This window comes from Oncorhynchus mykiss, chromosome 22, assembly GCF_013265735.2.
Source record: "Oncorhynchus mykiss isolate Arlee chromosome 22, USDA_OmykA_1.1, whole genome shotgun sequence".
NCBI lineage: Eukaryota > Metazoa > Chordata > Actinopteri > Salmoniformes > Salmonidae > Oncorhynchus > Oncorhynchus mykiss.
In genome coordinates this window covers 23,375,230-23,390,229 of record NC_048586.1, presented here as the reverse complement: position 1 = coordinate 23,390,229, position 15,000 = coordinate 23,375,230, and the positions used below count along the sequence as shown (strand labels likewise).

Genomic DNA, 15,000 nt, shown 5'->3' with positions numbered 1-15,000 from the left:
CTCTCTCTCTCACCTCTCGTTCTCTCTCCTCTCTTTCTCTCTCCTCTCTTTCTCTCTCCTCTCTTTCTCTCTCCCCTCTTTCTCTCTCCCCTCTCTCACCTCTCTTTCTCTCTCCCCTCTTTCTCTCTCACCTCTCTTTCTCTCACCTCTCTTTCTCTCTCCCCTCTCTCTCACCTCTTTTTCTCTCCCCTCTCTCACCTCTCTTTCTCTCTCCTCACTTTCTCTCACCTCTCTTTCTCTCTCCCCTCTCTCACCTCTCGTTCTCTCTCCTCTCTCTCACCTCTCGTTCTCTCTCCTCTCTTTCTCTCTCCTCTCTTTCTCACTCCTCTCTCTCTCCTCTCTTTCTCTCTCCCCCTCTCTCTCATCTCTCTTTCTCTCTCACCTCTCTCTCACCTCTTTCTCTCACCTCTCTTTCTCTCCCCTCTCTCTCACCTCTCTTTCTCTCTCCCCTCTCTCTCACCTCTCTTTCTCTCTCCCCTCTTTCTCTCTCCCCTCTCTTTCACCTATCTTTCTCTCACCTCTCTTTCTCTCTCCCCCCTTTCTCTCTCCCCTCTCTTTCACCTATCTTTCTCTCACCTCTCTTTCTCTCTCCCCTCTTTCTCTCCCCTCTCTTTCTCTCACCTCTCTTCCTCTCTCCCCTCTCTCTCACCTCTCTTTCTCTCACCTCTCTTTCTCTCTCACCTCTCTTTCTCTCTCCTCTCTTTCTCTCTCCTCTCTTTCTCTCACCTCTCTTTCTCTCACCTCTCTTTCTCTCTCCCCTCTCTCTCACCTCTCTTTCTCTCTCCTCTCTTTCTCTCTCCTCTCTTTCTCTCACCTCTCTTTCTCTCTCTTCTCTTTCTCTTTCTCTCACCTCTCTTTCTCTCTCCCCTCTCTCTCACCTCTTGTTCTATCTCCTCTCTTTCTCTCTCCTCTCTTTCTCTCTCCCCTCTTTCTCTCACTCTTTCTCTCCCCTCTCTCTCTCCTCTCTTTCTCTCTCCCCTCTTTCTCTCACTCTTTCTCTCCCCTCTCTTTCACCTCTCTTTCTCTCTCCTCTCTTTCTCTCACCTCTCTTTCTCTCTCCCCTCTTTATCTCTCCCCTCTCTCTCACTTCTCTCTCTCCTCTTTCTCTCTCACCTCTTTCTCTCACCTCTCTTACTCTCTCCCCTCTCTCTCTCTCTCTTTCTCTCACCTCTCTTTCTCTCACCTCTCTTTCTCTCTCCTCTCTTTCTCTCTCCCCTCTCTCTCACCTCTCATTCTCTCTCCTCTCTCTCTCACCTCTCGTTCTCTCTCCTCTCTTTCTCTCTCCTCTCTTTCTCTCTCCTCTCTTTCTCTCTCCCCTCTTTCTCTCTCCCCTCTCTCACCTCTCTTTCTCTCTCCTCTCTTTCTCTCTCCTCTCTTTCTCTCACCTCTCTTTCTCTCACCTCTCTTTCTCTCTCCCCTCTCTCTCACCTCTCTTTCTCTCTCCTCTCTTTCTCTCTCCTCTCTTTCTCACCTCTCTTTCTCTCTCTTCTCTTTCTCTTTCTCTCACCTCTCTTTCTCTCTCCCCTCTCTCTCACCTCTTGTTCTCTCTCCTCTCTTTCTCTCTCCTCTCTTTCTCTCTCCCCTCTTTCTCTCACTCTTTCTCTCCCCTCTCTCTCTCCTCTCTTTCTCTCTCCCCTCTTTCTCTCACTCTTTCTCTCCCCTCTCTTTCACCTCTCTTTCTCTCTCCTCTCTTTCTCTCACCTCTCTTTCTCTCTCCCCTCTCTATCACCTCTCTTTCTCTCTCCCCTCTTTATCTCTCCCCTCTCTCTCACTTCTCTCTCTCCTCTTTCTCTCTCACCTCTTTCTCTCACCTCTCTTACTCTCTCCCCTCTCTCTCACCTCTCTTTCTCTCTCCTCTCTTTCTCTCACCTCTCTTTCTCTCACCTCTCTTTCTCTCTCCTCTCTTTCTCTCTCCCCTCTCTCTCACCTCTCATTCTCTCTCCTCTCTCTCTCACCTCTCGTTCTCTCTCCTCTCTTTCTCTCTCCTCTCTTTCTCTCTCCTCTCTTTCTCTCTCCCCTCTTTCTCTCTCCCCTCTCTCACCTCTCTTTCTCTCTCCCCTCTTTCTCTCTCACCTCTCTTTCTCTCACCTCTCTTTCTCTCTCCCCTCTCTCTCACCTCTTTTTCTCTCCCCTCTCTCACCTCTCTTTCTCTCTCCTCACTTTCTCTCACCTCTCTTTCTCTCTCCCCTCTCTCACCTCTCGTTCTCTCTCCTCTCTCTCACCTCTCGTTCTCTCTCCTCTCTTTCTCTCTCCTCTCTTTCTCCCCTCTTTCTCTCACCTCTCTTTCTCTCACCTCTCTTTCTTCTTTTGGTAGTTTTGAACTTTTTCCCTACTGGGCTGTGAATTGTGGGAATGTTGAATTTCCCTGTGGAATGAGGTCTGGAGAAGGGAGGGATGAGTGTGGCAGACTTACAAGGAGGAAAATATCAGTTATTTTTTTGAATGAATGTGCATGTGACAGTACTCTGATTGTCAGCGAAGCGACGAGAAGCTGAAAACAGAGACTAGCCCCTGTATGTGTGTGTTTGTGCTCTCTCTGTTGTGGCATTGCTTTTTCTGATCTCACACACTCCCGCTCCTTTCCCTGCTTTCCTTCGGCTCTCACAATCTCCCTCTTGCCTCACGCTCTCCTCCCTCATTCTCTCTCTCTCTCTCCATCCCCTCTCTCTGTCCCCCCCCCTCTCTCTCTCTCTCCGTCCTCCCTCTTTCTCTCTCTCTCTTTCCCTCTCTCTGTCTCTTTTCTACACACACACACACACACACGCACACACACGCACACACACACACACACACACACACGCACACACACACACACACACACACAGTTCCACATCCAAGAGTGAAAATGCATCCCCTTTCTCATTCCCCCTCCCTCCCTTCTATCTTTCTCTCTCACTCGCTCTCTCTCTGACTCTCTCTGGGCTGTAGTTCATTAAGTGGACTGTCAGTGACTGCTGTTAATTAGCCCCCCCCCCCCCCCCCCCCCGCGGCCCACTATGTGTGTTTAAAACAGACCCAGCCTGTATTTCTCTATAACCCCTGGTTTCATTTCCACAGGATTTCGTTTGTCCTCTCTCAGTGCCTTTCAACACACGCAGACTGTGTGTGTGTCGTTTTTTTGTCTATGATTCTGTCTGTCTATCATCTATTATCTCACCTTCCCCTGCAGCAGGTTGCCTGTACACCGTGTGTGTCAATCAATCTTTCTTTCTTTGTGTGTGTGTGTAATTAATCTTTGATGGAGGTGTCTTGATGGGGCTGTTCAATAGGTGCAGTAAGAAGGGTGGGTAGTGTGTGTGCGGTTGTGTATGTGTGTGTGTGTGTGTGTGTGTGTGTGTGTGTGCCGTTGTGTATGTGTGTGTATGTGTGTGTGTGCGGTTGTGTATGTGTGTGTGTGTGTGTGTGTGCGGTTGTGTATGTGTGTGTGTGTGTGTGTGTGTGTGTGTGTGTGTGCCGTTGTGTATGTGTGTGTGTGTGTGGCTGAGAGGTAAGCGCTGGGAGTATAATTGTGTTCTAATGGCCCTCTAATGTGCCGTGGTGACTGTGGTTAGCAGTGGTGACGGCTGTTTTTCTCCACACACGCACACACACACACACACACACACATACGCGCACACACACATACACACACGCACACACATACACACACACACACACACACGAGCACGCACACACACACACACACACACGCGCGGGCGCGGCGCAGAGCAGCAACGGGGCTCAGTCAGCCGACTCGGCTCTGATTTATGCGTCTCTCTCTCAGAGCGGTTTCATTTTTCCCTTTTTTTCCCCTTCCTCTCCTCCGCATGTCATCTAGGGGAAAGAACGAGGGAGGGGAGGGAGGAGGAGAAGGCGGGGGTGTTGTTTGTGCAGCGGTCAGCGCCTTGTTTGTGTAGTCTCAGGTTCTCTCCTTCCCCCTATCCCTCCCTCCCTCTCTCTTTTTTTTTCTCTCTCTCTCCATCGCTCCCTCTCAGGAAGCGCGTCTCTCACTGCCTGTGTGCGATAAGCCTGGGGCAGACCCCCGGGGCTTGCACACACACATACACACACACAAACACACACATACACAGAGCATTTCACGCTTCTCACACGCAGGCAGAGAGACACGCATATATATATATATATATATATATATATATATATATATATATATATATATATATATATATATATATATATACAGTGGGGAGAACAAGTATTTGATACACTGCCGATTTCGCAGATTTTCCGACTTACAAAGCATGTAGAGGTCTGTAATTGTTATCATAGGTACACTTCAACTGTGAGAGACGGAATCTAAAACAAAAATCCAGGAAATCCCATTGTATGATTTTTAAGTAATTCATTTGCATTTTATTGCATGACATAAGTATTTGATCACTTACCAATCAGTAAGAATTCCGGATCTCACAGACCTGTTCGTTTTTCTTTGAGAAGCCCTCCTGTTCTCCACTCATTACCTGTATTAACTGCACCTGTTTGAACTCGTTACCTGTATAAAAGACACCTGTCCACACACTCAATCAAACAGACTCCAACCTCTCCACAATGGCCAAGACCAGAGAGCTGTGTAAGGACATCAGGGATACAATTGTAGACCTGCACAAGGCTGGGATGTGCTACAAGACAATAGGCAAGCAGCTTGTTGAGAAGGCAACAACTGTTGGCGCAATTATTAGAAAATGGAAGAAGTTCAAGATGACGGTCAATCACCCTCGGTCTGGGGCTCCATGCAAGATCTCACCTCGTGGGGCATCAATGATCATGAGGAAGGTGAGGGATCAGCCCAGAACTACACGGCAGGACATGGTCAATGACCTGAAGAGAGCTGGGACCACAGTCTCAAAGAAAACCATTAGTAACACACTACGCCGTCATGGATTAAAATCCTGCAGCGCACGCAAGGTCCCCCTGCTCAAGCCAGCGCATGTCCAGGCCCGTCTGAAGTTTGCCAATGACCATCTGGATGATCCAGAGGAGGAATGGGAGAAGGTCATGTGGTCTGATGAGACAAAAATAGAGCTTTTTGGTCTACACTCCACTCGCCGTGTTTGGAGGAAGAAGAAGGATGAGTACAACCCCAAGAACACCATCCCAACCGTGAAGCATGGAGGTGGAAACATCATTCTTTGGGGATGCTTTTCTGCAAAGGGGACAGGATGACTGCACCATATTGAGGGGAGGATGGATGGGGACATGTATCGCGAGATCTTGGCCAAGAACCTCCTTCCCTCAGTAAGAGCATTGAAGATGGGTCGTGGCTGGGTCTTCCAGCATGACAACGACCTGAAACTCACAGCCAGGGCAACTAAGGAGTGGCTCCGTAAGAAGCTTCTCAAGGTCCTGGAGTGGCCTAGCCAGTCTCCAGACCTGAACCCAATAGAAAATCTTTGGAGGGAGCTGAAAGTCCGTATTGCCCAGCGACAGCCCCGAAACCTGAATGATCTGGAGAAGGTCTGTATGGAGGAGTGGGCCAAAATCCCTGCTGCAGTGTGTGCAAACCTGGTCAAGAACTACAGGAAACGTATTATCTCTGTAATTGCGTATGATCTCTGTAATTGCAAACAAAGGTTTCTGTACCAAATATTAAGTTCTACTTTTCTGATGTATCAAATACTTATGTCATGCAATAAAATGCAAATGAATTACTTAAAAATCATACAATGTGGTTTTCTCTCACAGTTGAAGTGTACCTATGATAAAAATGACAGACTTTGTCAAGTAGGAAGTGCTTTGTAAGTAGGAAAACCTGCAAAATTGGCAGTGTATCAAATACTTGTTCTCCCCACTGTATATATACACACAACTCAAACACATACAAATACACACATATACATACAGAGCGTCTCACGCTTCTCACACACAGACAGAGAGAGACGAAAGCTGAGACACGCACGCATATATATATATATATATATATATATATATATATATATATATATATATATATATATATATATATATACACACATTCACACACACACACACACACATACATATACACACACACACACACACACACACACACTGACCTACTCATGCTCCCTTCCCTACACTCGCGGTGTCTCTCTATCTCCCATGTGCGCGCACACGTAACACACATACACGCCTGGCGTGCCCTAGTCAACACTCTGCGTTCTGCATATTTCATGTTGGTTTAGTTTTGCCCTCCGTGCCGCTTCACATGAAAGCCCACTCTCACTTCCTCCCCCTCTCTGTGTATCTCTCCCTCCCTGGCTCTCTCTCTCTCTCTCAGCATTTTAAATGGTAATGAGAAGAGACTCGGTGGATATCTTCATCTCTCTCTCTGGGCTTGGTCCCCTCAGCTTCAGCTCAGACGTACAGACTCATTCTACATCCACACTGCTCAACTCCTCAGCACTGACTTCTAGCCAGAAATGCTATAAATGTATTGCTATTTCTGTGTGTGTGTGTGTGTGTGTTTGTATGCATGTGTGCAATACATAGCTGTCCTCCTCTGTGTTTAGCATATTTCTCTCCTGTCAACTCGCCAGGCTTGGCAGTCCTGGTTCACACACACACACACACACACACACACACACACACACACACACACACACACACACACGCTCACACACAAAGAGCTGTTGGGATGTGTGGTGTGTTGATGTTGGTGTGTGAAGGGTTAAATGTCTGAGGGATGCATTGATTACAGTTGAGCGCAGGGAAGCATTCTAGAGAGAGAGATTAGAGGACGGGATAGAGAGAGAAGGAAGAGGAGGAGGGAGGGAGAGCGTCTCATTTTACTGCGGAGGGCTGTGTGTGTGTCTGGCTGTGAGATGGAGCTCTCGTGCTAAGCTCCTCACTCTCTCACAGCGATATTAAACACGGCTCCAGAGGTTTAGCGCTATACTTCCGCCACATACACACAGTCTGAGACACACACTCGCACACATACACACACAGCAACACTCCTCAGTCCATTTCCAGTTGGCAGAGCTAGAGGACGTTGTTCTTCTATCCCTCTTCCTCCTCTTTCTCTTTGTCCTCTCCTTCTCCTTAACCTTCACTCTATATTCCCCCTCCACTTCCTAATTTCCCTTTCCTCTCCTCTACTCTCCCCCCTCCTCTTCTCCTCTACTCTCCCCCCATCTCCTCTCCTCTCCCCCCTCCTCTCCTCTACTCTCCCCCTCCTCCTCTCCTCTACTCTCCTCTACTCCTCCTGTTACATCTCCTCTACTCTCCCCCTCCTCCTCTCCTCTATTCTACCTCCTCCTCCTCTCCTCTACCCTCCCCCTCCTCCTCTCCTCTCCTCTACTCTCCTCCTCTACTCTCCTCCTCTCCTCTACTCTCCTCTACTCCTCCTGTTACATCTCCTCTACTCTCCCCCTCCTCCTCTCCTCTACTCTCCCCCCTCCTCCTCTCCTCTACTCTCCCCCCTCCTCCTCTCCTCTCCTCTACTCTCCCCCCTCCTCCTCTCCTCTACTCTCCCCCTCCTCCTCTCCTCTACTCTCCTCCTATCCTCTACTCTCCTCTACTCCTCCTGTTACATCTCCTCTACTCTCCCCCTCCTCCTCTCCTCTACTCTCCCCCTCCTCCGCTCCTCTCTTCTCCCCCTCCTCCTCTCTACTCTCCCCCCTCCTCCTCTCCACTACTCCCCCCCTCCTCCTCTCCTCTACTCTCCCCCCTCCTCCTCTCCCCTATCTCCCCCTCCTCCTCTCCTCTACTCCTCCTGTTACATCTCCTCTACTCTCCCCCCTCCTCCTCTCCCCTATCTCCCCCTCCTCCTCTCCTCTACTCCTCCTGTTACATCTCCCCTACTCTCCCCCCTCCTCCTCTCCTCTACTCTACTCTCCCCCCTCCTCTCCTCTACTCCCCCTCCTCCTCCTCTCCTCTCCTCCACTCCTCCTGTTACATCTCCACTACCCTCCCCCCTCCTCCTCTCCTCTCCTCTCCTCTACTCCTCCTGTTACATCTCCTCTACTCTCCCCCTCCTCCTCTCCTCTCCTCTCCTCTACTCCTCCTGTTACATCTCCTCTACTCTCCCCCTCCTCCTCTCCTCTCCTCTCCTCCACTCCTCCTGTTACATCTCCACTACCCTCCCCCCTCCTTCTCTCCTCTTCTCCTCTCCTCTACTCCTCCTCTACCCCTCCTTCTCTCCTCCTCTCCTCTCCTCTAGTCTCCTCCTCTCCTCTACTCTCCCCCCTCCTCTCCTCTCCTCCACTCCTCCTGTTACATCTCCACTACCCTCCCCCCTCCTCCTCTCCTCTCCTCTCCTCTACTCTTCCTGTTACATCTCCTCTACTCTCCCCCTCCTCCTCTCCTCTCCTCTCCTCTACTCCTCCTGTTACATCTCCTCTACTCTCCCCCTCCTCCTCTCCTCTCCTCTCCTCCACTCCTCCTGTTACATCTCCACTACCCTCCCCCCTCCTTCTCTCCTCTTCTCCTCTCCTCTACTCCTCCTCTACCCCTCCTTCTCTCCTCCTCTCCTCTCCTCTAGTCTCCTCCTCTCCTCTACTCTCCCCCCTCCTCCTCTCCTCTCCTCTACTCCTCCTGTTACATCTCCACTACCCTCCCCCCTTCTTCTTTCCTCCTCTCCTCTCCTCTAGTCTCCTCCTCTACTCTCCTCTCCTCTCCTCTACTCTCCCCCCTCCTCTCCTCTACTCTCCCTCCTCCTCCTCTCCTCTACTCCTCCTGTTACATCTCCACTACCCTCCCCCCTCCTTCTCTCCCCCCTCCTTCTCTCCTCCCTTCCTCTCCTCTAGTCTCCTCCTCTCCTCTCCTCTAGTCTCCTCCTCTCCTCCTTCTCCCCCCCCTCCTCCTCTCCTCCTGCTCTCCTCTAGTCTCCTCCTCTCCTCCTTCGCTCCCCCTCCTCCTCTCCTCCTGCTCTCCCCCCCTCCTTCTCTCCCCCCTCCTCCTCTCCTCCTGCTCGCCCCCTCCTTCTCTCCCCCCTCCTTCTCTCCCCCCTCCTCCTCTCCTCCTGCTCTCCCCCTTCCTTCTCTCCCCCCTCCTCTCCTCTCCTCTAGTCTCCTCCTCTCCTCTCCCCCTCCTCCTGCTCTCCCCCCTCCTTCTCTCCCCCCTCCTCCTCTCCTCCTGCTCTCCCCCCTCCTTCTCTCCACCCTCCTTCTCTCCCCCCTCCTTCTCTCCCCCCTCCTCCTCTCCTCCTTCTCTCCCCCCTCCTCCTCTCCTATCCTCTACTCTCCCCCCTCCGATCCTCTACTCTCCCCCCTCCTCTCCTCTACTCTCCCCCCTCCTCTCCACTACCCTCCCCCCTCCTTCTCTCCCCCTCCTTCTCTCCCCCCTCCTTCTCTCCCCCCTCCTCCTCTCCTCCTTCTCTCCCCCTCCTTCTCTCCCCCCTCCTCCTCTCCTCTCCTCTAGTCTCCTCCTCTCCTCTCCTCTAGTCTCCTCTCCTCTCCCCCCTCCTCCTCTCCTCCTGCTCTCCCCCCTCCTTCTCTCCCCCCTCCTCCTCCCCTCCGTCTCTCCCCCCTCCTTCTCTCCCCCCTCCTCCTCTCCACTACTCTCCCCCCTCCTCCTCTCCTCCTTCTCTCCCCCCTCCTCCTCTCCCCCCTCCTCCTCTCCTCCTTCTCTCCCCCCTCCTCCTCTCCTCCTTCTCTCCCCCCTCCTCCTCCTCTCCCCCCTCCTTCTCTCCCCCCTCCTCCTCTCCTCCTCCTCTCCTCCTTCTCTCCCCCCTCCTCCTCTCCTCCTTCTCTCCCCCCTCCTTCTCTCCCCCCTCCTCCTCTCCTCCTTCTCTCCCCCCTCCTCCTCTCCTCCTTCTCTCCCCCCTCCTCCTCTCCTCCTGCTCTCCGAGAGAAAGTGTATGATAAACACTTGCAGTCGACGGCTGTCCAGAATTAGCATAGAAATGGAAGTTTGGAACCGTTTTCTAGGTTTAGATGAGTGTGTGTGTGTGTGTGTGTGTGTGTGTGTGTGTGTGTGTGTGTGTGTGTGTGTGTGTGTGTGCGTGTGTGTGTGTGTGCGTGTGTGTGTGTGTGTGTGTGTGTGTGTGTGTGCGATCGTGTGCGTGTGCCAATGCTCTCTATTTAAATGAGCACCACCATATAGACACATATAACCTCTACACTACCAGAACAAAGCTGTGAAATCAGACTTCAGTTTCCACACACCACTAGCGAGGTCCATTTAAAGCCTCAATGTGTTAGCTCCCTCAGGTTGTTTAGTAACAAGAGATGACAAACACCAAACTGAACCCAGCCCAACCCTCTCTGTGTTCTGTCTCTCATTGTCAGAACCACATAATTGGTTCCAACTCCTGAATGGTTTGAACAGTTTTCCCCCAATACACTCTATCTGTGTGTGTTCTGATTCCAGCCATAAGCTCTACAACAGTGTGTTCCAACTTTGGTCATAGTTGAACGAACGACAGACAGACAGAGTTTGACAGACTAGCTCTATCTGAGTCATTGTTGTTGTCCCGATTCTGCATTTGGATTCTTCCTGTGCTGTTGTATGTGAGTGTGCACACAGTGTGGCTGTGTGCAGTGTGGCTGTATGCAGTGTGGCTGTATGCAGTGTGGCTGTGTGCAGTGTGGCTGTATGCAGTGTGGCTGTGTGCAGTGTGGCTGTATGCAGTGTGGCTGTATGCAGTGTGGCTGTGTGCAGTGTGGCTGTATGCAGTGTGGCTGTGTGCAGTGTGGCTGTGTGCAGTATGGCTGTGTGCAGTGTGGCTGTGTGCAGTGTGGCTGTATGCAGTGTGGCTGTATGCAGTGTGGCTGTGTGCAGTGTGGCTGTGTGCAGTGTGGCTGTGTGCAGTGTGGCTGTATGCAGTGTGGCTGTATGCAGTGTGGCTGTATGCAGTGTGGCTGTGTGCAGTGTGGCTGTATGCAGTGTGGCTGTGTGCAGTGTGGCTGTATGCAGTGTGGCTGTATGCAGTGAGGCTGTATGCAGTGTGGCTGTATGCAGTGTGGCTGTGCAGTGTGGCTGTGTGCAGTGTGGCTGTGTGCAGTGTGGCTGTGTGCAGTGTGGCTGTATGCAGTGTGGCTGTGTGCAGTGTGGCTGTATGCAGTGTGGCTGTATGCAGTGTGGCTGTATGCAGTGTGGCTGTGTGCAGTGTGGCTGTGTGCAGTGTGGCTGTATGCAGTGTGGCTGTATGCAGTGTGGCTGTATGCAGTGTGGCTGTGTGCAGTGTGGCTGTGTGCATGTGTGTGTCCAGTTGTTTGTGGTGTAAACACACACTCATCTGTGTCTCCCTCCCTCTGTCCCCTGCAGGAGGTGGTGCTGTACTGTGTGGAGAACCGTGTGTGTGAGGTGAACCACAGGGACTACGCAGGCTACTGTGCCCTCCACGAGGCCTGCGCCCGCGGCTGGATCTCTATAGTCATACACCTGCTGGAGCATGGGGCCGACATCAACTGCAGCGCACAGGATGGCACCAGGTACATTCACAGTGCTGTATACATTACACACACAGATGCACTCACACACACACACACAATGTGTATCTCATAATGCGTTTTTCCTTGAAGATGATTTTCATATGTGTGTGTGTGTGTGTGTGTGTGTGTGTGTGTGTGTGTCCAGGCCTCTGCATGACGCGGTGGAGAATGACCATCTGGACGTAGTGCGTGTGTTGCTGTCCTACGGGGCTGACCCTACTCTAGCCACCTACTCCGGCCGCGGTCTGCTCAAGATGACCCACAGCGACAGCATGGAGCGATTCCTCACTGGTCAGCCACTAACTACTTTATCCCTGCTATACCCTTCAAATACCCCTCATATCCTGCTTCTATACCACATTATAACCGTTTATATTCTGCTTCTATACCACATTATAACCCTTTATATTCTGCTTCTATACCACATTATAACCCTTCATATACTTCTTCTATACCACATTATAACCCTTCATATACTGCTTCTATACCACATTATAGCCCTCATATACTACTTCTATACCACATTATAGCCCTCATATACTACTTCTATACCACATTATAGCCCTCATATACTACTTCTATACCACATTATAGCCCTTTATATTCTGCTTCTATACCACATTATAACCCTTCATATACTTCTTCTATACCACATTATAGCCCTCATATACTACTTCTATACCACATTATAACCCTTCATATACTACTTCTATACCACATTATAGCCTTCATATACTACTTCTATACCACATTATAGCCCTCATATACTACTTCTATACCACATTATAGCCCTCATATACTACTTCTATACCACATTATAGCCCTCATATACTACTTCTATACCACATTATAGCCCTCATATACTACTTCTATACCACATTATAGCCCTCATATACTACTTCTATACCACATTATAGCCCTCATATACTACTTCTATACCACATTATAGCCCTCATATACTACTTCTATACCACATTATAGCCCTTTATATTCTGCTTCTATACCACATTATAACCCTTCATATACTACTTCTATACCACATTATAGCCCTTTATATTCTGCTTCTATACCACATTATAACCCTTCATATACTTCTTCTATACCACATTATAGCCCTTCATATACTACTTCTATACCACATTATAGCCCTCATATACTACTTCTATACCACATTATAGCCCTCATATACTACTTCTATACCACATTATAACCCTCATATACTACTTCTATACCACATTATAACCCTCATATACTACTTCTATACCACATTATAGCCTTCATATACTACTCCTATACCACATTATAGCCTTCATATACTACTTCTATACCACATTATAGCCCTCATATACTACTTCTATACCACATTATAGCCTTCATATACTACTCCTATACCACATTATAGCCCTCATATACTACTTCTATACCACATTATAGCCCTCATATACTACTTCTATACCACATTATAACCCTCATATACTACTTCTATACCACATTATAGCCCTCATATACTACTCCTATACCACATTATAGCCCTCATATACTACTTCTATACCACATTATAGCCTTCATATACTACTTCTATACCACATTATAGCCTTCATATACTACTTCTATACCACATTATAGCCCTCATACTCCGTAGCCCAAAATCTCTTCACCATTTACGTTCCCACTCCCTCTCTTTTTCTATCTTTCTCTCTTTCTTTCTCACAAACACACACATACAGACATGCTGAAAACAGTCCCTTCTTCCTCCCCACCCCCAGACCACCTGTGTGAGGGGATTCAGTTGGCCAGAGTGCGTGCTTGCTCGCCTATCTGGTAACTTAGCAACATCCTCTCTGTTTGCTCAGTGTACGTGCGGAAATGGGCTTCTCAGAGAGCACAGTCACTCTAGAGACTAGAAATAGTGTGTGTGTGTGTGTGTGTGTGTGTGTGTGTGTGTGTGTGACACAAATGGGCTCTCAGTGCTACATACACATGGAGGAAGAAAAGGAACTACACACACAAAGACCCCAAACAAGTAAAACCCAATTACCCAATTACCTCTGAGACAGACAGCCGACCTTGTGAGAGAAGGAGAGAAGGGGAGAGGAAGAGGCAGAGTGAGGCAGAAGAGATAGAGAATAGGGTAAAGAGAAACTCATAGTGAGTGTGCTATACAGAGAGATGATATAGAGGAAGGTACTGGAGAGAGGTTTAGAATGATAGACAGAGAGATGTGGATATAGAGGAAGGTACTGGAGAGAGGTTTAGAATGATAGACAGAGAGATGTGGATATAGAGGAAGGTACTGGAGAGAGGTTTAGAATGATAGACAGAGAGCAACAGAGAGAGATGATATAGGGGAAGGTACTGGAGAGAGGTTTAGAATGATAGACAGAGAGATGTGGATATAGAGGAAGGTACTGGAGAGAGGTTTAGAATGATAGACAGAGAGAGCTACAGAGAGAGATGATATAGAGGAAAGTACTGGAGAGAGGTTTAGAATGATAGACAGAGAGATGTGGATATAGAGGAAGGTACTGGAGAGAGGTTTCGAATGATAGACATGAGAGATGTGGATATAGAGGAAGGTACTGGAGAGAGGTTTAGAATGATAGACAGAGAGAGCTACAGAGAGAGATGATATAGAGGAAGGTACTGGAGAGAGGTTTAGAATGATAGACAGAGAGCTACAGAGAGAGATGATATAGGGGAACGTACTGGAGAGAGGTTTAGAATGATAGACAGAGAGAGCTACAGAGAGAGATGATATAGAGGAAGGTACTGGAGAGAGGTTTAGAATGATAGACAGAGAGATGTGGATATAGAGGAAGGTACTGGAGAGAGGTTTAGAATGATAGACAGAGAGAGCTACAGAGAGAGATGATATAGAGGAAGGTACTGGAGAGAGGTTTAGAATGATAGACAGAGAGATGTGGATATAGAGGAAGGTACTGGAGAGAGGTTTAGAATGATAGACAGAGAGAGCTACAGAGAGAGATGATATAGAGGAAGGTACTGGAGAGAGGTTTAGAATGATAGACAGAGTGCTACAGAGAGAGCGAGAAACAGAGAACGAGATTGTGTGTGTGTGTGTGTGTGTGTGTGTGTGTACTCCTCCCTCCACCTGGTCCCACTCATCTGGAGGCCGTTAATCCCTCCAAACACACGCCATACGCCCAACGCCTCAGTACTGGCACTCAGCCCAGCTCTCACTTGCTTTCTCAGTGTGTGTGTGTGTGTGTGTGTGTGTGTGTGTGTGTGCTTGGTCTGTCTGTGTGTGTGTGTGTGCTTGGTCTGTCTGTGTGTCTGTGTGTGTGTGCTTGGTCTGTCTGTGTGTGTGTGTGTGTGCTTGGTCTGTGTGTGTGTGTGCTTGGTTTGTGTGTGTGTGTGTGTGTGTGCTTGGTTTGTGTGTGTGTGTGCGCATGCAGACACTCCCACGATTCACTGTGTCTAAATGCCTTCCTGTGTGTGTGTGTCTTTGTATGTGTGTGTGTGTGTGTTTGGTCTGTGTATGTGTGTGTGTGAGTGCTTGGCCTGTGTATGTGTGTGTGCTTGGTTTGTGTGTGTGTGTGTTTGTGCGCATGCAGACAATCCCACGATTCACTGCGTCTAAATGCCTTCGTGTGTGTGTGTGTGTGTGTGTGTGTGTGTGTGTGTG

General features: G+C 49.3%; 1 protein-coding gene across 4 annotated transcripts in view; it reads left to right on the top strand.

Moving 5' to 3' along the window:
* Window positions 1-15,000, top strand: part of LOC110501997 (BCL-6 corepressor) — a 92,167-nt gene that overhangs the window by 70,360 nt on the left and 6,807 nt on the right. For all 4 annotated transcript variants that reach the window (XM_036959542.1, XM_036959540.1, XM_036959541.1 and 1 more), the window contains 2 exons: window positions 11,188-11,354; window positions 11,500-11,645. In XM_036959542.1, coding sequence (XP_036815437.1) covers window positions 11,188-11,354; window positions 11,500-11,645 — 313 coding nt within the window. The remainder of the gene's footprint in view (window positions 1-11,187; window positions 11,355-11,499; window positions 11,646-15,000) is intronic.